Raw genomic sequence first — 27,105 nt, forward strand, 5'->3', positions numbered from 1 at the left:
GTTGTTTGTTATAGGATTGTTTGTCCAATCATGCAACCCATACTCATCTGAGGAGGCCTACTGAAGCCAGTGAGATCATTCGTGTGATTAATGATTGCAGAATTGGCCCTGTCAATGCTCATGTACCTATGAAAAATAAATTAGACATCTGTGAGATAGTCAAAGATTTTAAGGAGCTTCTTGGTACATATGACTTGCAAAACACCATATTTTCATCCTGAGAAAATATTTTGTGTTTGAGTGTTCCTTTAAGCTTCTTTATTATAATGGTGCATAATTAAAATCGTGATTGCTCATTTTTCTATGACTGATAATTTTTAAAATAGGAGAGCTATGCAGACCATTATATATTTGGTAGGCCCTGTATATCTGAACAACTGAGGGCAGGGGATAGCTCAGTGGTGAACAACTGAGGGCAGGGGATAGCTCAGTGGTTTGAGCATTGGCCTGCAAAAGCCAGGGTTGTGAGTTCAGTCCTTGAGGGGGGCCATTTAGGGAACTGGGGTAAAAAACTGTCTGGGATTGGTCCTGCTTTGAGCAGGGGCTTGGACTAGATGATCTCCTGAGGTGCCTTTCAACCCTGATATTCTATGAATAGAAAATGGTTAGTCCAGACAGGGTTTTTTGGTTGTTGTGGTGTGACCATGAGTGATGCAGAGCATTCACATTTACTTAATAGGAGTTAGAGTTGCTCAGTACCTCTAAACATAAGGCCATTAGTGATTTCCAAAATCATATTTAGATGGGTGCTGATGTTACACTTCCCTCCTTGGGAAAATGAGATGTATTTTGCAATACTTTTGCATCGTTAGCTATAAAGTATTATTGTAAGATGAAATGTGTTATCAGCTGAAGTTCTCAAGAGAATAGAATAAAGTGCTGTATTGTTGTCACTCATGAAATGATTAATTGTTCTTATAATGAAATAACAAACATCTGTCAGTGTGATGTCTAATATCATGTTATAAGTAGCTAGATGGTTTTGTGATACTTAATATTTTTATATAGTGCACCAAATGGGACAAAAAAAGAAATATTGCAAGACTTAAAAGTTGATACTTAATTGTATAAACTTTTTTAAAACCTAAAATAATACTGTTCTGCTTGGTTGTAATTCTTTAGAGATGAGAACACTTTCAGAACTGTAAAAAAAATCAGGGGTGTATAGTCTGTGCATAATGCAACTTTACACCTTGCTCACTGGTGCAGTTCTATAAAAATAATCATTGATATTTCGTACTCTGTTAAACCATGTTTTGTAGATGGTTATGGAGCAGCTGCTTTAAATGCAAAACGTGATCCACTGAAATTGAAAAGCGCCAGGAGTGAATTTCCTCTAACACTTGGTCGAGATGTATCTGGTGTAATTATGGAATGTGGTCTAAATGTGTCCTATTTCAAACCTGGAGATGAGGTGATGTAACTTGTCTCATTTTTCTAACTTTATCTATGTTGAAAATTGAATATGAAGTCAATTTTTTTCTTTTTCTTTGCAAATAACTATTTTTTCTTCCCTACCTGCAGCCTACATGAAAACTGGGTTGCAGTAACTTTTTTTTTTTGAACTCTTATTTGTATTTTCCTGCAAAATATTCATATGGGCTAGTTACCCCATTCCTTTATATTTAGGGTCCATTGAATTGCATATGTTAAAATCCTGAGGTGGGGGTTTCTTAGAATAAAAATCAAAACACCTGTAGCTGCTTCATTTTGATTGAAACTAGAATTTTAACAGGAAATTTCTCTTGGGTAAATCTATATTACCTTATAATACCAAAAGCTCTGACATAGTTGAAGAGTCAGCAAATTTCTGAGTCCCATACAAATCCTTATAAGACTTGCTTTTAATCTTTTCGGTTTTACTGGAGGAATTTTTTTTATCTTTCAGGTATTATTCCAGCTCATGGCCTTCCGATAAGATATGAACTGTTTAATGTAATCTGCTTTCTCCAAAAGTTTATATTATACACCATACAGTATGTCTTAGTTTTATGGCCCATCCATGCTTCTATTAATCATTCTTCTGTAGTTTAAGGGAGCAAATGAAACCTTTTTATAGTGAACTCAGATCTAGTGAAACTGATGTTCTGTATAATTAATCTCTACTTATGCTACACTGAAGTTGTTCTGGAGGTTGGAAAATGACTTTTCTATGATATAGATACAATATTAAGAAAATAATAAAAGTTCAAATGTGTTTTCTCTTTGGTTTTAGGTATGGGCAGCAGTTCCTCCCTGGAAGCAAGGCACTATATCAGAGTTTGTTGTAGCTAGTGGAAATGAGGTAACCATACCAACATTTTGATATAAAAACAAGAATTTCAGCAGACTTTGTTTCTTACAAAATCTAATAGCTTTTTCACGGTTTTTAAATTGTATAGATTAAAAAAAATATTTTTCTACTTATCTAGTCAAGATATTTTGAAACATTGAAAATTCAACAGCTGAGGTTTAGAATAGCTTGTTTAATTTGTAGCCTTGTGTAGTCTACTTGGTGTGTTGAGTTAAATCAGTAATTTAATTGTAATTTAAATTAGCAGGCAGGAAACCTTGACGTAAATAATAATTGATTTTAATCCTGTTTTATATTTGTATTTTTTAGTTATTTTTCTAAAGGAAGGTTGATTCTCACTGATTGATTACCATTAAAACTTGTGGATTTACAGTTAAACATAAACTTTATAGTAAATGTGGTTGTGAAGGGTTCCTTCTGGGGTGCCATCTGGAGCTGGGGTACCACTGAGCCCCCCAGTCCACCAGCCTGGGCTCCTTTTACACAGTATTGCTGTGACAAGCTTTCTCCAGTGAAAAACCAAGATGATGTCACTCCTCTACCTTATATAGCTTTTGAATATGGCGGCAGTCAGTGGAAAAATACTGATCTCCCAAGATGGACTCCAGCACTAGGTGACCTGGTCACACATCCCAGTAGTGTCACAGCAGCCTTGACTTGGAGACTGCCTGCAGCGTCCTCAGGAATGCCCTCAAGTGGGAGATAAACTTCTTCTAAGGCCTATTGTTTTCTCTAATGGCCCTTCCCCACACAGCTTTTCAGAATGAAACATCTTGGCTAGTGGGCATTCCCCAGGTGTAAACACATTTTACATAGTCAATATTCCTACTTCAGATACAAAAGTGATAAATGCATAGAAATAGGATAATGATATCAGGAAATCCTAACCTTTTCAGTGATATCTCATATGACTTAGCTTGATAAAATGCATCATAATTATGCCATTATCATATCATATATAGTATCTCTATGAAGAATATAGGGTGCAGTGTCAGTGGTAACTATTTTTTGTTACACGTTAGGAGAATAAAGTATACATATGTATGTTAAGCTATATATTTGTTTAAATTTTATTCAGATTCTAAATTTGTTACATTTTATTTATTTTAGCAAATGTGAATGATACATTTCTTAGTACATGACTGATCTTTTACTTATGATTTGTGTCAAGCTCTATTTGCATGGAAACTAGAGTCTAGTTAAAAATGCACAAAATCAGCATTAATTTTTTTAGTAGTTAAATAAAACTACCTTATATGCTGAATACATAAGAAAAAAAGTTAATTTCAAATGCAGGACATGTTTTAATAAACTGATTTATTAAACAAAGTCGTTAGTGAATTGAACAGGTTGTTTGTGGTCACCATGTCGTTCAAGATTCTAGAACTAGAAGATCTCATCCTCTCACACTTAGCTTTTATTCATAGATTGGAAGAGGAAAACAAGCTTTCCCACTTTTTTCAGCTCCCAGCTGTTTTCTTAACTTTGAATGAACTAGCCATTGTATTGAATTAGTTCAGAAAACAGAAATGAAGAAAATATTCTCTCAGCGCCTGCAGTCAGTGCTCTTGCTGTCAAAAGCTGAGTTAGCAGCTCAGCAAACTCTAGTTCAGTGGTTCTCAAACTGTGAGGTGGGACCCCAAAATGGGTCGTGACCCCGTTTTAATAGGGTCACCAAGGGTGGTGTTAGACTTGCTGGGGCCTGGGGCCAAAGGCAAAACCCAAGCCCCACTGCCCAGGGCCAAAGCTGAAGCCTGATGGTGTCAGCCCTGGGTGGCAGGGCTCAGGTTACAGGCCCCAGCCTGGTGCTGAAGCCCTTGGGCTTTGGTTTCCCGCCCCCTCCCCCCCCCCCGCACTTCCCTGGGGGTGGTGGGGCTCAGGCTTCGGTCCCCGCTCCTGTGGTTGGGTAGTAATTTTTTTTTGTCAGAAGAGGGTCATGGTGCAATAAAGTTTGAGAACCCCTGCTCTAGTTCCAGGTTCTTAGCCAGTGACTTCCTCCAGTTCAGTAGTATGACTCTCTTTAAAAGTTTTGCAGCAAACATTTACTGCTTAATATTATTTTTTATTTAATGTAAGCGATTTTAATAGATTATAGAAAAGGTTTATTTTTTAAATGAAAGATGTATTTAATGTAAATCAAATCTGAATTTTTTACTGAAATCAATATTAAAAGCTTTATTTTTACCAATCCTGATAGTCCCCAAATATATTATTTGCTGTGATTTAGACATGACTGATCTTCTACTTTAGATCTCTCACAAGCCCAAGTGTCTCAGTCACATAGAAGCTGCCTCCATACCATATGTCGGTCTAACAGCATGGTCTGCAATGAACCAAATTGGGGGACTGAACCAAGATAATTGCAGTGGGAAACGGTAAGTAACTGGTCCTGGTGCTAATATGTTTGCATTAAGTTTTGTGTGTTTATTTTTTGTATAGAGAGCTAACTGAATTTAAATTTTTAAGATAGGTAAAATAAAAAAAATGAATGTGCAGAGTCATTCCTGTATACATAAAATGGTAAAGCCTTTGAATTTGCACTAGTATGGTAAAGATACAGAGATGACATGTGGCTGAAAGTTTACTTCCTTAATTCAGGGCCTGAAGTGCTAACCTTTATTCTGACAAATAGTCCTATTTCAGTGGGGCTATTTGCTTAAGTAAAGCTTGTAGAATCAGGCCCTCAGTTGTTTTGATGGGGTCAGAGGTCTTCTCACCTCAGCTTCCTTCTAAACAGAAGGAAAATCCAACTTGGTCCTGATCTTATAAACACTTATACGTGTTCTTAACTTGCTTATGTGAATAGTTCATTAAAGTCAGTGCTACCACTCACATGAATAAAATTAATAATATGCCTAAATGTTTGCAAGATCTTGACCTTATAGTTTCCGAACTCCTGTTATCATGGAGTTTTATGTTTATTAAAACATATTGCAAAGGACATTGGATTTAATGAAAATCTTTCATCTGCATCTTTGGAAGATACTGAAGTAACTGGCCATGATAAATTTCATTATGAAAATATCAGGCAAATGTTTATTCTAAAGGTCAACTATATTTTTGAGAAGATAAATTCTTCCTTGAAATTGCTTCTACTCTTAAAACTATTGGTATTACCCTGTAGTAAACAATAGAACTTTACACGTATCTCCCTCTTCCTTTTTTAAATATTTTAGATCATTTTTCATTTTGGTTAATTTGTTGCATGTAAATAGGATTAATATCATTTAATGAGGTGCCTTTGGGTTAAAACAGATTAAAAATGTCCTACCTAGGTTACAAAACGTACCTAAGAGTGAAAGCGCTTTTTAAAAAACTTTTATTTATACTGTTTCTTTACTTTTTGCATTTGCTTCAGCTTAAACAATGAAAAAAAACTAGTGAGCTTTACTTTCACATTCTCAGTCCCTATTTACATGTTCTGTTGTTGCTAATAATTACTCATATGCGCTTATAGAGTGCTTTATAAATAGTGTAAATAGTTTCCAGTGTATAACATTTGGGTTGCAAACAGGCTGTGGTCAGCCCTTGGGTTGGGGGAATGAAAAAGTTTTTTGACTGCTTGTTTTATTTCTGGAAATTTACTTACTGCTCTTTGCTTCGGATGTGGAACTCTTGTATCATGTACAAAGAAGATCCATGTATCCTGGAGGCTTTTAGAATAAAGAGATAACCCTCACCAAAGCTGTTCTAAACTTCCACTGAAATATTTTACTTAGGTCACTCTTCAAAAGATTAATTTTCAATTCTTTAGCTGTAGCTTTCTCCAAAAAGTTAGTGAGAAAATAGCAAATTTTAAGTTAGGAAGAAAATTGGCAAGGTGTTTCTCAAAAGTATGTGCCTTTTTTAAAACCAAAATGTTGAATCCAACATCCAGACAGTATACTACAATCTTGAATTGCAAAAGCAATTTCCTTCATCCCCAGCATAGTGAGAGCATTTAAATCAGAAACATTGTTTGCTTGAAGATACTGAAACTTCAATGAAACCATCATGGGGTATCAGATATCTCAGAACTTCAGTCTTTTGAACAAAATAGTCACTAAAATTCTGACTTGAATATTCCTGTACTGAAGTCAGCAAATAGTTCAAAATTTACAATTCCATTTATAGGCTTCAGGTAACACTTTCTTATAAGTCTATGTATTAAAGCTTTAATAGAAAGTATCTAGATGAAGTTTGTAAAATAGCACGATTAGAGTGCTGTACTGAGGTCTCATATCACTAAGAATAGATTATTTTAACAAAATATTCTGCAGTGTGTTTAGTAATATAATATGAGATGTTTATTACACGCAGGTAAAGTGAACGTACACTTGTGACAATAAATTCAAAACGTGTTTTATGCAGTAGCTCTGATCTTTATCTTTCTTGCTCATTCTCAACATTTGGTATTCTGTAATCTCTTCCAATTATAAATGAAAATTAGCCGAGTTCTGTTCAATGTACAGCAGAATTTCTAGAGAAGAAATGTATTTTGGTTTAGTTCAGCCTCAAAATTACTTTTGCCTAGTCTACTTCATTACATGTTTTTTTCTGTTAGCTATAGAGTTTAATAATGTGACTTACATTCCATGAGTTCTAAAATGTCCCAGTACTGTAAATACCACCACTTTAAACACATATTTTCTCTTAGGTTTACATTCACAATTGATTTTTCTGTTAAGGAAATATGACAACACAAAACCAATGAAAATTTGATGCATAAAGTATGGGTCCAAGCTTATGAAGTGCTAATTTTATTCAGTTCTTTTGGGGAGAAAGGGTGGAACTAGTGCTTCCTTTAAATTGTCTTTTGATGAAAATATTATTGGCCTACAGTTCCACTTCCGGATTAGTGGAAAACTCATATGAACAAGGCAAAGAGCTGCCTTGCTGTACTGGAAGATAGTGTTATTGTCATAGAAGCATAAGTCGACAGTGTTACCTCACATTTTTAGTCATCTGAAAGGTTAACTGTCCAAAGGACCAATTTTGAAAGAGAAACAGAGCTGTTAATTTCACATAGCTTGGTATCTGAGATCTCTAAGAGACATTCAAGTAGAATGTTATTAAAATTTTGCACTTTTTTTTAAAGCTGACATGTTGGCACCTCCTCTAAAATATAACCCTAGGTATTTGTTATGATTGCTGCAATGCTGTATTCATCAGACCTTTGTCTTAGCTGCTGCTTCTCTCCTACATTTGTGTTCATCTCCCTGTTGTAATCCTCCCGCTCATGTAAATAGGATTACCAAGGAATCTTTGTGTATACTGGGTATTTCATTAGTTTAATTCCCATGGATTCTTACATGGTGGAATTGTCTTGCAATGCACTTAGGTTTTATCAATTGGAATTGCTCTTGTTTTACAGAATATTAATTTTCGGCGCTTCAGGTGGAGTTGGTACCTTTGCTATCCAGGTGATGTATTACAATAAACCCAGTGTGAGTCTTTTATGAAAATACTCTATGATCAAGGTTTAAGGGAAAAGAGGTAGGGGATGTTGGTTGTGAATAAGCAAGCTACTGAATGATCTCAGTGCAAGCCCAAAGGTAAGAGAGTTTGAAAATAGTTTGAGATTTATCATTTCCATCTGGTTTGTTATTATCTTAGCCTAAATTAGGAAGGAGTAGGCTTTAGGGGCAGAGAGGTTATGGGTGTAGGAAGTGAACGATTACACTTCAAGGCTTTAGTTACTGGGAAGGAGACTCCAATTTCCATGTGACTTGAAATCTATGTTTTCATTAGATTTCCTGCCTCCCTCAGCCCTAAGTGGAATAAACTGGTATAAATTGATAATGATTTCAACAAACTGCTTTGTTTTCTGATGTAAATTCTCCTTAATGTGTTAATATTTTTATGTGCATCAAATATAGTGTAGTGGCTTAGAAGGCAATTTCCCTTCCCCACTTTTGTAATCTCAATAGTTCCTAACTTTGGGGAGAGGAGGTGTTTTTAAACTTGTTCTTAGTACATTTGCATTAAATTTGGGGCTTTTGATTGAAAGCAATGTCCCATTACACTAAAGCATCTTTGTCTTCAGAGTATAAACAAATACATTTTAGATGAGTGCACCACTAAGTGGTTTTTTTTTTTTAGATTTCAAAGTTGTAAATTTAATAGCCTTTAGAAGAGCACGGGAGAGTTTTCAGTGGTACGCTGTCTGCCTGAGCCTTGATAAAGCAGGTTACTAAATGAGTTCAGTAAGCCACTGAGTAGTTGTGATTGCTACCTGTCATCATGCAGAATAATTCATTCCTGTGTTAGGCTTATGGTTGGCAAATATCAAAGAAGATATTGCAATGAAGAGTGAGAATAATGTATACAATAGAGGGTAAATTAAATAATTAGCAAAATTCCTTTCTGTTTGAGCAGCTTTGCAGACTATAAACTAACCAGCCACCTTCCCTATCATAAATTAGTGATAGTTTTGCTCTTTGAAGTTTGCAGATAGCCGGATTATTGTTTCTAGTGAGTTGATTTACAACCAAATAGTGTCTTTAATCTACATTTGATACATCTTTTTTATACCTAGGGTACACTATAACCATATATATCTATTTACGCATATATATAGCTTAATACTTTCAGATTCTTATTAATTGTACATTCTTAGTATGTTAGAAAATGGTGAATGATATATTGCTTATTTACTAGATAATTAACTTTTTGCACATGACTTGTGACAAGCTGCATTAGGATGGTAACTGGAATTTAATTAAACACACAAAATAGCATTATTTTTATTAATGAAACAAGAACTGAATAGAGTTCATGACCTTTTCTGATATATTTACAAGACTTGAGCTCAAAAGTTAGATATTTTTTCTCCTGATGCTTTTTTCTAATCTAGAAAAAGAGCCTTTTACTCAAAGTTTTTGATAGAGGCTTAGGGATTCGGCATAGTTGTGTTTTACTTAAATGTTTTAAGAGATAATTATTTTACAACTTAACATATTTTGTATTAAATTCATATTTCATTTTAAACAGGTTTATTTTTAAAAAGAAAAACATATTTAAATTAAAAAATAAAAATTCTATTTGAATTAAAAATCTGATTAATTTTTTTTTAAAAAATCATTAATTTTTATCTACCTTGATGACAGGTTTGCACTTTGTATATTAGCAGCCAAGTGCATACTTAAGTAGTTGTCAGGATCTGAAGAATTAACTGTCCAAATAGCCAACTTGGAAAGGCCCACAGCCTTTTACTTAAGGTAGCCTGATATCAGATCTGTAAGAGGCAGCAAAGTAGAAAATTATTATAACTGCATGTTCTAAACCCTGTTTATGGCAGGGGTGGGTAAACTATGGCCCTGGGGTCGCATCCGGCCCTCAGACGTTTTAATCCGGCCCTCGAGCTCCTGCTGGGGAGTGGGGTCTGGTGCTTGCCCCACTCTGGCGATCCAGCCAGGGAATGGGGTAGGAAGCTTGCCCCACTCCATGCCGCTCCCAGAAACAGTGACATGACGCCCCTCTGGGCGCTCCTATGAGTAGAGGCAGCTGGGGGCTCCTCACGCTGCTCCTGCCCCAAGTGCCACCACATCTCCCATTGCCCGGGAACTGTGGCCAGTGGGAGCTGCAGGGGCAGCACCTGCAGACAGGGCAGCCCACAGAGCCGCCTGGCCACGCCTCCGCATAAGAGCCAAAGTGAGGACATGCTGCTGCTTCTGGGAGCTGCTTGAGGTAAGCGCCGCCCAGAGCCTGCACCCATGATGCCCTGTGCCCCTGCCCCAGCCCTGAACCCTCTCCTGCCCTCCGAACTCCTTGGTCCCAGCCCAGAGCACCCTCCTGTACCCCAAACCCCTCAGCCCCACCCCAGAGACTACCCGCAGCCAAAGCCCTCCCCCCAGCACCCAACCCTATGCCCCAGCCCGGAGCCCCCTCCCACACCCTGAGCTCTTCATTTCTGGCCCCCCCAAGAGCCCGCACCCCCAGCTGGAGCCCTCATCCTTTCCCGAACCCCAATCCCATGAGCATTTATGGCCCATCATACAATTTCCATACGCAGATGTGGCCCATCCCTGGTTTATGGAGTTGTGTGTTAGTGAATTGCCCTACACAATAACACAGTGCACCTGCTGTGTCCCCTCTCTGTTGCAGATGATTATTTGGATTCTGTTGATAATGAGATGTTGGTCTTCTGAGGTATTTTCATTGTTTAAATAATTTTATAACCTTAGAAATTTTTGTTTTGTTTTGTTTTTTTATATATATAGCTAATGAAAGCTTGGGGTGGTCATGTGACAGCAGTTTGTTCTCAGGATTCCAGTACCCTGGTGAAAAAGCTTGGAGCAGATGATGTGATTGATTACAAATCTGGAGATGTAGCGGAGCAACTGAAAATGTTACCATTGTATGTACTAATGCAGTTAAATATTTATATAGTACAGTAGGGACATAGGCAGCAAGCAGACTCCCTTGCATATACCTTTTGGGTTGCTCGAATCCAAAATTAGTCTGGTAGACTCCCTGCCTCTGGGGTTTTGAGCCTTTCTCTTTGCAAAGGCTTACTTTCTAAAGCAAGCTCTCTGCCTTCCCCCCTTTGAATGTGGCTGTGAAATGAGTATCATAAATACAGACTGCTCTGCCGTATTAAGTCGGAAAAAATAGGTTAAGTCAGTGGGGAAGAGTTCACTCATTTAAACACATTTCTATAATGATAATGATTTCTGCAACTATATCAGCCTCCCTCCAAGGATCTCAAAACGCTTACAAACATTAATGAAAGACAAGGTGGATGAGGTAATATCTTTTACTGGACCAACTTCTGTTGGTGAGAGAGACGAGCTTTCAAGCTACACAGAGCTCTGCTTCAGACTTAATTGTTTCGTGCCTCAGTTTCCCTTTCTGTAAAATGAACTGTTGGTGTTGGCATACCTTGCACAGGATTTGCAAAGCTTAATTTGGTAATGTTTGCAGTGCTGCTGAAGTAGGCCTGAATGTTATACCAATTATATTAGACCAGTAAAAACCAACAGGATCTTATTAAAGGGGACAAGACAAAGATGCCACATTTATTATGATAACAATTTGATTTATGACTAATAACTAATATCTTAATTCTTATACACACACATTATACCTAATACCTATACACACACATACACACACACACATTCACACACACATCCATCAGATGTTCTGCAGCTGCTGCATAGTTACCAGTCCTGAAGATAGCTTAAGTTCATAGCTTGATTTTGTAGCTTGGGTTCGTAGCTTGTGGCGGCTAACTGGCCAGGAAAGCCAGGCACAAGGACAAGCTGGATCTCTGTTGGGCAGGCACTGATGTCCTTCCATGTTGGCAGCAGAATGTTACCCAGAGTCTCTCATCTCACCCTTCTTTTTTATAGGCTTTTAGTTTGGATTCAAAGTCTATAGGTCTTGCTGTGTCACGCTGCCTCTGGGTTTGGATTGATCACCCATCAATTGCAGGCGTGACTTTTAGCCTTGAACCTGGCTTTGATCTTCCGTCTGTTGTCCTTTTCTTTTTAGGGTGTATGCTTCTTACTTTGTTTAGGGCTGTTGTCTAGGTCTTCAGCCGTTGGTATTTGAACTTTATCTCATCAGGACAGGCTGGGGCTGGAGGCTGAGTCCGTCATCCATACATACCTCATTCACACATCTAAACTAAACTAATAAGCTTACAGCAGGGTTTGCAAAAATGAAGGTTGGTGGAAGTTTTTACAAAATGGAGTGAGTGTTTTAAAATGGGGTTTGAATTACAATATGGCAAACAGTGAACAGAAGTTACAATGTAGGCAAGTGTAGTGAATGGTGAACAGAAGTTACATTAACAATTAAAAACAATTTCATTTATCAGTTCTACATGAAGAAGAGCTCTAGGCTTGAGAGCTTGTCTTTGTCTCTCTAATATCTTGAGACCAACACAGCTATAACAACATTGGAAACATTAATGAATTAAGCTTTACAGGTTTGTGTGAGGTAAGTAAGCACTAATAGTTCATTTTACAGAAAGGGAAACTGAGGCATGGAACAGTTACGTGACTAAAGTCTGATAGCAAGTGTGCAGCAGAGCTGGGAATAGATTGTGTTTTTCTGGAAGCCTAGTCCAGCTGTCTCAGATAAATAACAAATGTTTCAAGATAAATACATTTATGTTTAAAATGTATTTACAGGTTTCCTTGGAATTAGTTGTTTGTTAGGAATTGCCACTTTAAGGATTTTTGTTTGCTTTTTCTTAAAGAATTATTCAAATATAAATTGTGATAATTATATTTGAATCTAAATAGTTTGAATTTCAAACTTTCAAGCAAATATTACTTGGGAGAAGAATGTGAAGCTCTAGAATATCTTGAAACTCTTGTTAGGTGGGTCTACATTTGCAGTAGTATGTAAAGTACAGACACAGCACACCCAGCTGGCATGGGTATAAATAACATAGGTGAGTAGAGTATCCTACACATCTGACCCCTGCATGCACAAGCAGTCTTTCCCCTGTCTACACTGCTATTTTTAGCACCGTAGTGTCCTGCTGTCTCCCCATTTTGGGAGGCTTTTCCCGCCGCAGTGAAACGCTCCAGCAGCTCCCCTGCCTCTCCCCTGACAAAGCCTTTTCCTCACTGCAGTGAAAGGCCCCAGTGGAGGGGAGCCGCTGGAGCCTTTCCCTGCTGCCTCCCTGCTGTCAGTCTTTGAGGGCTAGATATAGCTGTACACCATAGTGAGTGTGGACACAGCTTGCCTTTCACGTACCCTATATGCTGCTGCATGTGTAGGCCAATGTAACAAAGTCATAGTGACTCTAAACAATTAGGGTGGTGTTCAGTTTAGCTACAGTGAGATTATTAGTTGGCCCTGAGATGCTTGTATCCTGTCTAGTGAATGGCCAGTAACATACAGGCACAATCTCTGTGTACAGTGGGGCTGGGATATAGTGAACTAGGATTTAGTTGAAAGTCTGGGTCTTCCATGCTACATTCCTGTGCACAGATTGTTTCAGTGCCTTGCATCTGTAAATGGACATTTCAGCTATAGTCAATCTCTGCTTAGAATCACCTTTTCTCTCAAATAAACAAGTTAATTACAAGATTGTTGGCCTATTTCTGTATTTTTTTCAGTGCAACACTGTGCTTTCCAAACACATTTTTTCCCTGTTTCCAGGTTTGATTTCATCCTAGATAATGTTGGTGGATCTACTGAAAAATGGTCTCCAGATTTACTCAAGAAATGGTCAGGAGCCACATATGTTACTTTGGTAACACCTTTTCTACTGAATGTAGACAGGCTTGGAGTAGCTGATGGCATGCTGCAAACAGGAGTCACGATTGGAACCAAAGCTGTAAAGGTACAGTAACGAAATGGATGCGTTAACTCTGTGTAATAAGGAGTTTGGATGCAGTTAGTCTGGTACATGTTTTGAGGTTTTGGCCTCGGTCCTGTATGCTTAGTTAGGCATGCTCATACTTTCCCAGCTGTGTTTTTCCTTTCCTCCACATACAGGGTTGGTGATCACTGAGCCCTCGTCCAGACTAACCCGCGGCATCGGCGGGTTAAAATCGATTGCTCGGGATCGATATATCGCGTCTAGTCTGGACGCGGTGTATCGATCCCCGAGCGCGCTTACATCGATTCCGGAACTCCATCAATCCGAACGGAGTTCCGGAATCGACACGGAGAGCCGCGGACATCGATGCAGCGCCGTCCAGACTGGTGAGTACCTCGATTTTAGAAATTCGACTTCAGCTACGTTATTCACGTAGCTGAAGTTGCGTATCTAAAATCGATTTTAATTTCTAGTCTGGACGTGGCCTGAGTGAGAACTGATATCTGTCTGGCTGATGTGGGAGTGTTTTGGGTGCCTCTGAGTTAAGATTTTTCATTCTACTTTTTTCATTGTAAGTCCTCTTGGTATGTCTACAGTAAAGGCAACAGATGAAATCCTGGCCCCATTGAAGTCAATGGGAGTTTTGCTATTGACTTCATTGAGGTCAGGATTTAACCCAACACATTGTTTGCTCCAGTGATGTGCCCTCCTCATCCCTAAAGGAGAGAATTCCCACAGGACAGCTAAGAAACACTTTTTCTTTTCCTTTTTCCTCTTTTCTCTTTCCCGACTCGAGTTTCTGGGTGGTGATATTGTTACCCTAATTTTTCTGTCTTCACTTCTTAAATAACACTGGTCTACAATTTTTTGAGAAGTCGTCTGCTTCAGAGATAAAATGTGATATTTATTATGTATTTGATGTGCTGAATTCAAATTGACAATTAAAACAACTGATTGGCTACTGTTTCTAAGATATTTAAGTTTTTACATTTTATGTCTATGTATATTGTGTAGATAGTAGAGTTTTAATCATAAATTGTAAACCTAGGCCTTTTCATGTGTTTATGGTTGCTTTACATGATAATATTTCACCTGTCCTGTTTATGTAACACTTGAAAAATCAGCAAAAGGGTTATATAAATAAAATTTATTATGAAACAAAAGGCAAAAAACTATTATGTACATAGTTTAGTCCTATTCAGTGTCTACTCGGCGCTTCTTGGCTTGTCTCTTGTATTCATTAAATGGAGCATCTCTTGGCACTGTCCAGCAATAGTCTGCAAGCATTGATGGGCTCCATTTGCTCTGATAGCCTGCCAGGAGATTCCACTGCTGTTGTCTGGAGCCCAACAGCTCTGCCGTACTCTTGGGTAGTTCCAAATCCCTGACAAGGTCATTCAGTTCACCTTGTGTTTATGAGGTGTGGTTCAGAGGAGGAGGATGGGAGAAAATGTGGGTCCTGTGACATTGATGGTTCAGGGACCAGAGTTTCATCCTCTTCCTCTTCCTCGTCTAACTCAAGTGAGAATGATTCTGGTGCATCAGGAAGCGGCAGTCCTTCTCCGTGGGTACTGGGCGTATAGCTGATGAAATGTTTGGATAATGCACAGTCCACTTTTTCTTCTTGGACACACCTTTCCCAACTGGAGCACCATGCAGAAGTAACAATTGCTGGTATGATCTGTTGGCTCTCTCCAAATTATTGGCACTGCAAAAGGCATAGATTTCCTTTCCTGTTCAACCACTGGCGAAGACTTGTTGCACAAGTGTTGCAGCATATGTGTGGGGCCCAACTCTTGTCCTGATCTCCAATTTTGCAGCCAAAATAAAGGTGATAGGCTTTCTTAACCATAGTGGTTAGACTGCGCTTTTGTGATGCAAAAATCACTTCACCACAAACATAGCAGAAGTTATCTGCACTGTTCACACAAGTACGAGGCATCTCTGCTCACTTGTGCTAAACAGAAATGTGTCCCTTTTGCAAAATCAAACACTGACAAATAAGAGAGCACGACACTATCTGATTTCTAGAGCTGATATAGGGCAATTTGTTCAGCAGAGTGATGTAAGCTTTGTTATGATTGCATCATCCATGACTTTTAGGAATAACATGATGCAATTCATATCCTGTATGATGCAATACCAGCTTCAGATTGCATTATTCATTGTTTTGCCTCAAAAGCAAGTACTGTGCAAACCCAGTCATAGATTTATTCATAGATCCAGTCAAAGATGTATTTTAGTCATTTCTGGTTTAAATTGAGATCCCTTCCCTTTATAACTCACTTATCCTGTGCCATTCCCAAGTCAAGGGTCGTATATACTGACCCAATAGCATATCTTGAAAACTAGAGCCAATCAACAATTTTAAGCATCATTTTTGTTCTCAGTGTCCCAGAATTAGTGAAGTTGGACTACATTTATTTCAGAAGCATTTTGGCTGTGGAGCAGTGTAATTTCTTTCTGTCTGAAACAAGACAGGTGAACTCTTTATTTTTTTTAAAGGCTTGTTTTTCCTCTGAACATGCAATTCTTGTTCTCCAAAGGAGTGCTGTTTCAGCAGTTGCTGTGGCTGCGTATTCAAATGAGACCCCAAGTCTAATACTGACACTTTAATAGGGAGGCCTCCTGTTCATAATGAAGTGAAGTAGGAGCCTGGAGAGAAGGCTGTACCCATATTGCTCAGTGCAGCTTTCTGCAGGTTTATGTGAGAGGCATTTTGTGTCATGTTTCACGTTTCAATTGGATTTGAAAAATCAATGCCCTGATTCTGTTCTCAAACCAGATTTCCATCATTGGAGTTACTCCTGACTTGTGTGGTTGAATGTGAGATCTTGCTGAAATTTTAATCAAAATCCTCTTTTTGGTTCACCTCTTTCTCCTAGCAAAATTGGTAGGAGTAGGCCTCTGCTTGTCAATGTCAGCCTTTAAAATGCAGCTATCTTCTGAAAAGCTAGCTTGTACAAATGACACCACCTTTTTCAGCAGATCCTTTAGTTCTGTCTCTGCATGATGTATCCAAGAGTAAAAGCTGGCCTGCAGAATCTATATTACTGGCAATGAAGTTGAGCTAGAAGAAGCTGACTTTACTGTGAGAACCCAGGTTGACCTTGTAGGGCTGCCTATATTTGTGTGTGTGTACAATATAGTTTCCCTTTTATGTATATTTAACATAATGTATGTATTTTAATATATAATATAATTAATTGAACAATAGTGAATGACGTTGGACTGACAGCTTCGAAGATGGAAGGTGGCTGGCTCTTCAAGGAGCATGATGCGTAGCAGCAACGTTAACTTTTTTCACATTGCTCCCCTAGTGTGAATCAACCCTGTCTCTGTCAGTGAGAGAGGGTACAAATAGCTCATTCTCTCTAGGCCTACTCTACTAAGTTTAGGATGACCAGACAGCAAGTATTAAAAATCGGGACGAGGGTGAGGGAGTAATAGGTGCCTATATAACACAAAGCCCCAAATATCAGGACTGTCTCTATAAAACTGGGACATCTGGTCACCCTAACTCAGTTCTTAGCCACTGATGCAAGCGCTGAGTGATAGTATGAGTATGCCTGTCTGCTGAGAGCTGGGCTGAGACAACAGCCTATTTCAAATGGGCCACCAACCAGTCATCAGGCAGATCGCCACCTTGGGCTGGATTTGAACTGATTACATGGAGGTGAAAGGCTCTGAATCCCTAGCAGAATTCAGGATTCATTCAGAGAGAGAGAGAGTGCGTGTGTGTATATATGTATATGTGACTTTGCACAGTTTACATCTTGTATAAGAAACTGTCTTGCTTGTCTGGCTGTGAAGATAAGGCTTTTATCACAACTTGCCAACGCATGCAGTTGGACTCTGATCTTATTGTGACGGCGCAACATCCATGTGCATACATCTAGTCCATGTGCTTCTGTGACATTTAGACACCAGAAAATATTTCCCACATTTGTCTTATAATACCTTTCTAGGCTCTGACTCTCTTGTTTAAATGTACAGTTCACATTTTGAGTTTCTTTTGTAACTTTGTGTGTGTTTGTGTGATCTGTCCATTTCAGCACCTCTGTAAAGGAATCCATTATCGATGGGCATTTTTCACACCCAGCGGCCAATCTTTGGATGAGATAGCAAAACTGGTTGAATCAGGAAAGGTATGTTAGAATCAGTAATTTAACCCCCTGTATTATTGCTGAAATAAATGCTGCTTTGCCTTAAAAAGTGTATAATCCACAGTTAAGGAATAGAACATTACAAACTGTTCAGTGAGAGGGCTAATTGTTGCTTTTCAACTTTTCCTTCTCAGTTAGTTCTCGCCCAGTGTACAGGATGTAGACATTGATGTTTCCTACTTTGTTAATAATAGGATTCTCCCCTCTTTTTTGGACATAAAATTTATTGGGCTATAGGCAAAATGGGCTACTTTTGGCACTGGAAGTGATTGTTTAGCCTGAACTCTGACAATGAAAATGAAACAAGGGTACTGGGGTAGTAAGGACACCTGGTTGGTTCTTCAGTCAAAATGAACTTGACTGCTTCTTCTATCCATGTACCTAGCCACACCCAGACATGTACAGTGCTAGAATATTTAGGGTATTACTGGTCACAGCTGACATGCATTGACAGTGGTTTGGGGAATCTTGTATGTAATTATTTTTCTTTTTAGGGGTATAAAATTCAGTGATACTTTAACATAATTTCATCAGGCTCCATTGTCTTTTAAATTGTCAATTGTCATGAAGTTTTCCACAGAGGAATCAGAAAAGGGTCATGATGAGGAAGGTGTACTATTATTTTTCTGATTTTCCCAAGTTTAAGAGTTTGTTACAAGTTGTCTGCAAGAGAGGATGGGGAGGCTCCTCCTGAGAGTGTAAATAGTCTCCCCTCAATTCACGCTGGGAGATGAGGTTTTGTAAGAACTGGCCTTGCGTCTCAGCACCTTTTGGGGACTCCTCCACAGTGGGGAAATCTCCAGCAGAGATGCTATGGACAGTTTCCTACTGCCTTTGTGCTGTTGAAGCAGAACAAGGAAGAGAACCTGCCCCTCTGCGCTGTTGATTCTAGATGAATCTCCTGGCATTTCACGCTCCTGGGTCGAAAAGATGAGTCCTTTTCTAGAAGTGTGTATGTTATCAAAGTATGTCCCCATTTGGATTTCCTTTCTCTCCACTATATATTTCCCCCTCCCCTTCCAGAAACTGGTATTTTTAGTTTTGTTCTTTTTTCCCAATTTCTGAATGACCTTTGGGCCACTTCATTGCTGCTATTCACCTTTTTAGTGCTGTTGACCAGGCACACAGGATAACCTGCACTTCCTATTCTGCCCATATACCCAATATGCCACCTCTGAAGTACTGACCAGCCAGTGGAAAGTCCCAGGATTTGTTTTCACTTTAGAGTTAACTGAGGTGATTGTCACCCAGATATGAACACTCTGGTTAGCCAAGGCTGGCTCCGAGCAGCTGCCCTGCCAAGTGACATTTGAGTTGCTATGTCCACACTGCTGCTTCGCTCATCTGTGTATGTTCTAGGGCTTCTAGGGATATATCCCATGGTTCTCTGTGCTGCAATAGGCCGAGCCACTATGATTTTTTCCTAGTGAATTGTGGGAATATTTGTCCTTCTTGGCACATGGGGAATTGTGGGAAGGCATTGGAGGACTATCCGCCCGATTTGGGCTTTAGCCTACATCCCCAGATTGTTCAGTTAGCTTTGGATGAAGCAACCACTAAACTAAGGTCAGGTTTTTGCATGTGGAAGGAAGGGGGATTTCAGACAATACTTGGAGAAGAGCCCATGTTGACTCTGCAGTGAACAAGTACCTGCAGAGTCCATCCCTCTCCAGGGCAAGATCACCTTGCCTAGCTTTGTATGTTCAGATGCTCTGTGTGGATGCGCCTTGACTTTAATTAGCTTTTTGTGCTGGTTGGCTGGAACCCAGAGGTATTGATTTCTGAGAGATGTTGCAAAGACTTTCTGTAAATAACCCATCTCTGTAGGGTTTTTTGTTTTGTTTTAAGAGAGAAAGAACTCTAGAGCTGCATTTAGCTGTCGCTGTGAATTCTGTTTTATTAAAACCCATATGTTCCTCTCTTCTCAGATAGTATAGCTTGCTCACGGTGTTCATGAAAATACTCAGTGCTTACATTAATACAGTTTCCATGAGCAAAGTAACACAAAATGTACACTCTTTACACAGGTGTTGGACTTTATTTGAATATTCAGAGTCACATAAATCATGATTAGACCTGGAACAGTGTAAGCAGATACCAGATACTTACTCAAATGTGTTGCTCTGTCTCTTGGTTAGTCTGATGCAGCTGTGTATTTTGTGGATAATCAGCATTGACTTTCAGGGATCTTGTCTTCTGGGGCAGGAAAATAAATCTAGATTTACCAAAAATAGCTACAGTAGAATGACTAAAGGTGGTGAACAAAACAGCTTCTGAACATGGTGGGGTGTTTCGTTTTCTCAGCCCTTGCCCCTAGGAGTGTGCAAACCATGAGGGGGGGGGGGAGGGAAGGGTTCTCTAGTAGGGGGAGACATTTCCTTCTGCTTGAAAAAAGCAAACTCAGGTAGAGAGGAAGTACAAATAGGAGATGCAGCTGCACAAACAGTTCTCCCTTCTTGTTTGTGTGGGATTTATAACACCAGTCAAATTAAACTAACAGTACAAGTGAGTAACACTGAAGAATGTGTGACACAATATAGAACGGCTTCCACTGCCATCTAGACTAGAGAGTTCTACAAGAGAAGCTGTCCATTTTTCCTTACGCCGCGGTATTAGAGACTTTCTCTGCATAGTCCAGTGTGTTTAATGTGGGGTAAATTAGCTGAATCCAGCCACTCTAACTTGTGTTTGCCAGGCTAGGCTTGCCTCAATACAATACGCTTGGGCTGGCTCCAGTCTCTTGTTCCTCCTCATTGTGTTGGAGATGGCTCCAACTGCTCCTGTTAGTGACGCACAGGCTGTATTTGGTCATTAAACCCCCAAATATAACTGGATTCACTTGGACTTCGCTGTCAGAATTTTATTAATCACGTGTTACTCTAGCATAACTGCAATTAGACAGGAGTAGTATCTTATGTCTGTTTTAATTCTTTAAAAGATACCAGAAGAGCAGCTAGTGTATATGACACAAATGTTATGGAAAGACACCCTGTGAATTAGGTATTGTTCATGTTTGAAGAACAGAGAAACTAAGGCAGAGAGCGCTTGAAATAGAATCCAGAACTTCTCCCTCCCATTCCTGGGTCTTTACCAGCAGAGCATGCGTGTTCATATTTGATCATTTTTCATTAGGTATCTCTGACGTTCTAATTACTTTAAGATCAAGGCAAGAGAGGTCAAACTCTTTGATATATTTTTGTGCATATAATACTCATATTTTCGGGAGATTTTAAGGTTTCATTAAGAAGAAAACCCAAAGCTACCCTTGAATATGTGACACAAGTAATCACTGCAGGAGCCATATATGAGTCTGACAGCAACTTCAAACAGTGCCTCCAAGAGGTGTGAACTTTCTTCCCCCATTAATCTCACTAGGATATTAAATCTAGAGCCTATTGATGACACTTCTAATGTCAGCATTAACTATTTCATTGCATATCACTGAAATGGTGAAATGGAGAAGCGGGTGGGAGTGAAGGCCATGGAAGGTGGGACTTGAGAGATGCAGCAGGAAAGGAAATGCAGACATAAGAAAACAAAGGCATGGAAGAGGGAGAGAAACAGAAAGGTGATGGGGAAGGAAGAGAAACAAAAGACAGAAATAGTGGTGTTCCTAAAGGTGAGCGTATTTTCTACATAGTGACAATAAAGTACCAAACAAAAATGAAATTTTTAGTTGCAACATCAAAGCCAATTCAACTAATGATCTTTGTGCAAACTTCTCATTGACATCAGGCGAGATTCATTGTGGATGCAGGGAGGGGAGTACTGAGTCCTATATTTATACCTTGGCTCATGAACCATAATTACAAATGGAATTTGGCCCTTTCCACAGAATGAGTGCCCACTCTTTCATGTCTCAGAATTACAGCATGTTCTTCATTTCAACCCAAAATACATATTGTGTAAAGTTGTGGATAAATATGCATATTTACATGCAGTGCATTGTTAGTAATAGACATTTATATTTGTGTCCAAAGGCCTACTCAGGATCAGTGTGCTGGGTGCTGTAGAAGCACAGAAAAGAACCAGTGCAATATCATTGCTTTTGAGTTATGGGGTTTGATTCTTCAGTTCTTGCTCAAAGCTCCTAGGGAGTTTTACCTGACTAAGGACTGCAGGATTTAGGCTCATCTGTTCGTTCACTTCAGAACTGAAAGGGCCAGTGCATCTATCTTATCAGAGAAATACGGACTGGCAAGGAAGGATTCAGATTGGCCAAAAGTTTGAAAATACTGAGTGGACTCCTAATGCAGTGTTTCAGTCATAGCCTGTTGAGTTCAGAGCTGGGTCTGATACATTTCAGATTCTTAACTAACATTAGCAGACAGGTTTTCTCTCTCCTCCCCCTTTTAAAACATGTAAGGAGCTCATTGAAGACCCCAGGGATTCATATCTATAATGTTCTGCGCATTAAGAATGGAGAGCAAGAGAATATTCAAACTCAATCTGTTTTTTCAGATAAACAGTTCTGTAGTGGTGGGTGTAATCCCTTCTCTCCCCAGCCTTTAGTATTTAATCCTGTTTCCCTGAACAAGTAAGTGTTCACTGGCAGGGGGCTGATGTGTGGCTGTAAATAGACAGTGTTTGCATTATCCAGTTAATCTCCACTTATTATCATGTATTCAGCAAACAGCAACACTCCCCCCTGCCTGTTCACAGGAAGAGATTTTATCTCAGTCAGTTGATTATAGTGAAGGCCAAATGACTCATTGTGCTGTGATATGGTCAGCCCTTTCAGGGTTATCCAGACAATGGGCTAATCAGCAGGCCAGAGAAAATTTTTAATGCTTTAGATTGCCAGGATCATCAATTTAGTATTCATGTCTCTAGAGCATTGCTTACGGGTCAGTGTTTAAATCAGACCAGAGGTTTCTAACAATGGAGCATCTGAGCTGTGAGCATTTGGTGGCAGTGATACGCGCAGTGTTGTGCATTCTGTCAGGTTGGGCTAGGGATTCCTCTGAATCGCCTAGAGCACTATTTTTAAAATGTGCTGTGAACTTTATGTATGAGAACCTAAGACATAGTGTTATAACCTGATACAAGTGAGCACAAGTAGTTCAAAATGTATGTTGGGTCTGTGGAGGGTAATAGTCGTTTTTGTTCTGAAATCTTTATGTAACCAGTTTGGTGTCCGGAATTATCCTTATTGTGCCTTTCCTTGTAAGTGGCTCTTCCTTGTAAGTGGGGATCACATCTGAGCTCCAACCTTTCCTGATTACTGTTCTGAGAGCCTAACCCTGCCACAGGCCAGGCTCACCCTGGGCTAATCAGTGGTTTTCTCCTGTGTACTGTGCACTTCTGAACAGTCTACCTCTTTGTTTTAAACTGAAGTGAAGCTTGGCAAAAGGATCTTATTTTAATAACTTCTATAGATACTTCAGCTTCCTCAAGCCATGCTCTGTACAAACAAGTTAGTGAATTTTCCCTGCTCTTTCCCTGCACTGCTGCTGCTAAAGCAATGGAGGACAGTCACTGCTGTTGATGCTACATTTCCCTTGCAAACAGTCACAGCATTGGCTTGATCCACCGCATCAGGCATAGCCAAAGACACTATTGCTTTACCTCCCTGTCCCTGATGTTGATCACTAGGGCAGCACTGATTCTGACCAGCATAGCAAAACCAAGTTAGTCTTGAACTCAGTGAGAATTGCTCCAATTTTGGGTAGTAGTGGCTGCTATGCAGCACCTGACTGCCCCCTCTGCCATTTCTCCATCACACTGCAAAGAAAACAGATTGTGTTGCACCCCTTGTTCAGCCAGGTAAAACTTAGTGGTATACAGTGTTGTAGCTATGTCAGTCCCAGGATATTAGAGAGACAAGGTGGGTGAGGTAATATCTTCTATTGGACCAGTTTCTGGTGGTGAGAGAAACAACCTTTCGAGGTACACTGAGCCCAGCCCTGAAGTAGCTCGAAAGCTTGTCTCTCACCAACAGAAGATATTACCTCACCCACCTTGTCACTCCAGAGTGTGCATGCTTGATGCAGCTGGTGAATATATATTAGCACAATGGCTTTAGGGGAGAATCAAATACACTAATTCTGATCCTTTCTTCCAAGTTTCCTTTTGTGTGGGGCTTACATCTCAGTCATGCATGCTTTTTTCCACTTGGCACTGCTGATTTGACTTCTGAGTCAAAAAGCATTGTGACTGCCTAAAGAGAGCAGGTGACTACTGTGGAATAATGGGTTGTTTTGATTACTAATGTCCTGGCTTTCTGTGGTCATACAAACCAATTCATAGAATATCAGGGTTGGAAGGGACCTCAGGAGGTCATCTAGTCCAACCTGCTGTTCAAAGCAGGACCAGTCCCCAGACAGATTTTTACCCCATTCCCTCCCCCATTCTTTATTGCAGCATTTGGGCTTTGCTGTAGGGTGTTTACTATCAATAATATGAACTGAAAATATGCAGAAGTATGAGTGAAGGGCCCTACATAAGGACTTTCAGCTACTATATTGGGGTTGTGCAGCTGTTGGGGGTTGGGGAAATACATTATATGGCCAGTTTTCAAAACCTTGCTTGGGAAGTGATATATGGAACCCTTCTGTCAAGGTTTTTTCCCACTTTGAACTTTAGGGTTCAAGAAGTGGGGACCTGCATGATCACTTTTAAGCTTAAATTACTAGCTTAAATTTGGTACGCTGCCACTAGCCAGAAGTCTGTGTCTGGCACACTTCTGTTCCCCCAAAACCTTCCCTGGGGAACCCAAGACCTAAACCCCTTGGGTCTTAAAAAAAGGAGAATTTAACCATCCCCCTCAGACTCTCCCCTCCCTGGGTTGCCTTGGGAAGCTTCACACCAATCCAAACTCCTTGGATCTTAAAACAAGGAGGAATTAATCATCCCCCCCCCCTCCTTTCCCCACACCAATCCCTGGTGAGTTTAGACTCAATCCCTTGGATTCTAAAACAAGGAAAAATCAATCAGGTTCTTAAAAAGAAAGCTTTTAATTAAAGAAAGAAAAGGTAAAAATTATCTCTGTAAAATCAGGCTGGAAAATGCTTTACAGGGTACTCAGATTCATATAGACTAGAGGGACTCCCCACCCCCAGGCCTGAGATTCGAAGTTACAGCAAACAGAGGTAAAAATCCTTCCAGCAAAAGACACATTTACAAATTAAGAAAACAAACATAATACTAATCTGCCTTGCCTGGCTATTACTATTTTGAAACATGAAAGACTGATTCAGAAAGATTGGAGAACCTGGAATGATGTCCTGTTCCTCTCAGTCCCGAGAGCTAACAATGAACCAAAAAAAACCACAAACAAAGACTTCCCTCTACCAAGATTTGAAAATATCTTGTCCCCCGTTGGTCCTCTGGTCAGGTGTCAGCCAGGTTCACTGAGCTTAACCCTTTACAGGTAAAAGAAACATTAACCCGTAACCATCTGTTTATGACACCTTCACTGGTTGATGTGCTATGCACTCATTTCCCAGGCTGTGTTTCTGAAAATGAACCTTTGCAGTTTGGTAAAATTGGGGGCGAGGGAGGGGGTTCTGTTTGCTTAGAAGCTTGAAAAAGAGCCACTGCTTCTGAAATTTGCAAGCTGCTTGTCTTGTTGTTGCATTATGACTTTGGTATTCAGAGATATTTAAATAATATGGTAACTTGAGAGAATAATTATGAATTTTTAAAGTATTCACCTACATAAATTGGGGGAGAAAAATGAAGAGCAGATTCTCCCAGAGGAGAGTTGTCATTATCAACAGAGTGTTATAAATGACAAGCATCTTTCTAGTATAATAAATAGGGTGTTCAGGGCTTTATTTAAATGCCGATCAGTGCAACAGCTAGATGTAGAACCAGCTAATGTTAATCTTTCTTTCCATTAAGATGATCGTGGCCAGCCCAGTGCTGCAGGAATATTGCATCAAGGTGTGAGATCACCCTCTGGATAGTGTTCTTGTAGAACTTATCTTGGCCTCTGGGAAGAGGGCTCAATATGTGATGCCTTTTCTAGCACTCTTTTCTGGCTGTCAGTGAGATGTTTTTTCAGAAGAAGCTAATGTTCCCCCTCCATGGGTACAGCTGGAATGTGACCATTAGCAAGAGCCAGGGGAGGAATATGTATAAATAAAGAGGGGAAGCAGTGCTGATTTCCACACTGTGATGGGGACAGTGACAGTGGTTGCTTCACTTTATTTGGAGATGACATAAAAACTGTGCATAGGATTACTTTGCAAAATTAATACATCAAAATAGCTGTTAGATCAAGAAACAACTTGTACCATGTAAATTATATATAGATTTTTAAAGGTATCTAGATGCCTAACTCCACTAGTTTAAATGGGAATTAGATACATACACACCTTTTTAAAAACTAGCCCAAAGTGACTTATGAGAACCAGTGTGGACTTTGTACTCTTAAGGCATTTTTAAAGGTGGGGGCCTAGTGAGATTTGCAAAAGCACCTCAGTCCCACTGACTCCAGGGGAAGTTAGGCACATAAACGCTTTCAAATATCCCTAAAGGTGCCTAAAGACCTTTAAAAATCTGGCCCTGTGGAGCTTTGAACCTGGTGTGTGTGGAGTTGAACATGAAATAAATAATAAATGTCAACAATGAAAAAAAGTGTGTAAAACATTTCTCTTCCTACAAGTATTAATGTATGGAACATAAGGTAGAATCAGTGTATCCACCTGCTTTCTCTGGGTCCTGCAGCTGTGAGCCTTGAACAGCAGATGACTATATTAGTGTCCAAGGTTAGGTGTCACTGTATTTTAGTTACTTATTACATATAACTTTTAAGTGTGGTAGGGGAGAAGCTGTTCGGATCATGTTCAGTCATTTGATCCCTGCCAAGTGATATCAATCTGTTTTTGTTTCATAGATCCATCCAGTTGTTCAGCAAGTCTTCTCTTTTTCTGAAGTTCCAAAGGCCTTTCTGAAGCTAGAAGGAGGACATGCACGTGGGAAAACAGTGATCAGTGTAATAAATAAAAAATAACATCTACAGCCATTCTGTTTTGCTTGCAGTTTGTGCTCGCTGATGGATGGCATTCGGACATAGACTTGAAGGTGTAGTAGTTCACTACCATTTCCTTGCAAGTCACTTACAGATGGTGTCCTAAGGTTAAAATGCTTCTAAAAGTTTTATAGGCCATGAACCTCTGTGTGTAGTAAGTACTAAAAGTTAGTTTTTAAAAACAAGTTATTGAATATAAAAAATTGGTTCAGAGTCCTTCCTACACCAGTTTTGTGGTTTGTTAAATTTATGAAACAGAGGAAAAAGGCTAATGCCTTTTCTAGGTTGGCTAGATTATAGTCATGTGTGAAGAGGATTTGTAATTCTTCATATGGACCCTAATACCCATCATCCTGATAGCAGGAGCTAAATTGACAGCCTAATTAATTTTGTTAATTCTATG

General features: G+C 39.5%; 1 protein-coding gene across 1 annotated transcript in view; it reads left to right on the forward strand.

Moving 5' to 3' along the window:
• The window catches only part of RTN4IP1 (reticulon 4 interacting protein 1), a 33,740-nt gene that overhangs the window by 239 nt on the left and 6,396 nt on the right, over positions 1–27,105 (forward strand). Inside the window, exons 2-9 of the mRNA XM_050951619.1 lie at positions 1,169–1,414; positions 2,216–2,284; positions 4,544–4,668; positions 7,647–7,695; positions 10,495–10,631; positions 13,397–13,580; positions 17,615–17,707; positions 26,568–26,666. Of these exons, the coding sequence (XP_050807576.1) occupies positions 1,169–1,414; positions 2,216–2,284; positions 4,544–4,668; positions 7,647–7,695; positions 10,495–10,631; positions 13,397–13,580; positions 17,615–17,707; positions 26,568–26,666 (1,002 nt within the window). The remainder of the gene's footprint in view (positions 1–1,168; positions 1,415–2,215; positions 2,285–4,543; positions 4,669–7,646; positions 7,696–10,494; positions 10,632–13,396; positions 13,581–17,614; positions 17,708–26,567; positions 26,667–27,105) is intronic.

Source organism: Gopherus flavomarginatus, chromosome 4 (assembly GCF_025201925.1).
Source record: "Gopherus flavomarginatus isolate rGopFla2 chromosome 4, rGopFla2.mat.asm, whole genome shotgun sequence".
Classification (NCBI taxonomy): Eukaryota; Metazoa; Chordata; order Testudines; family Testudinidae; genus Gopherus; species Gopherus flavomarginatus.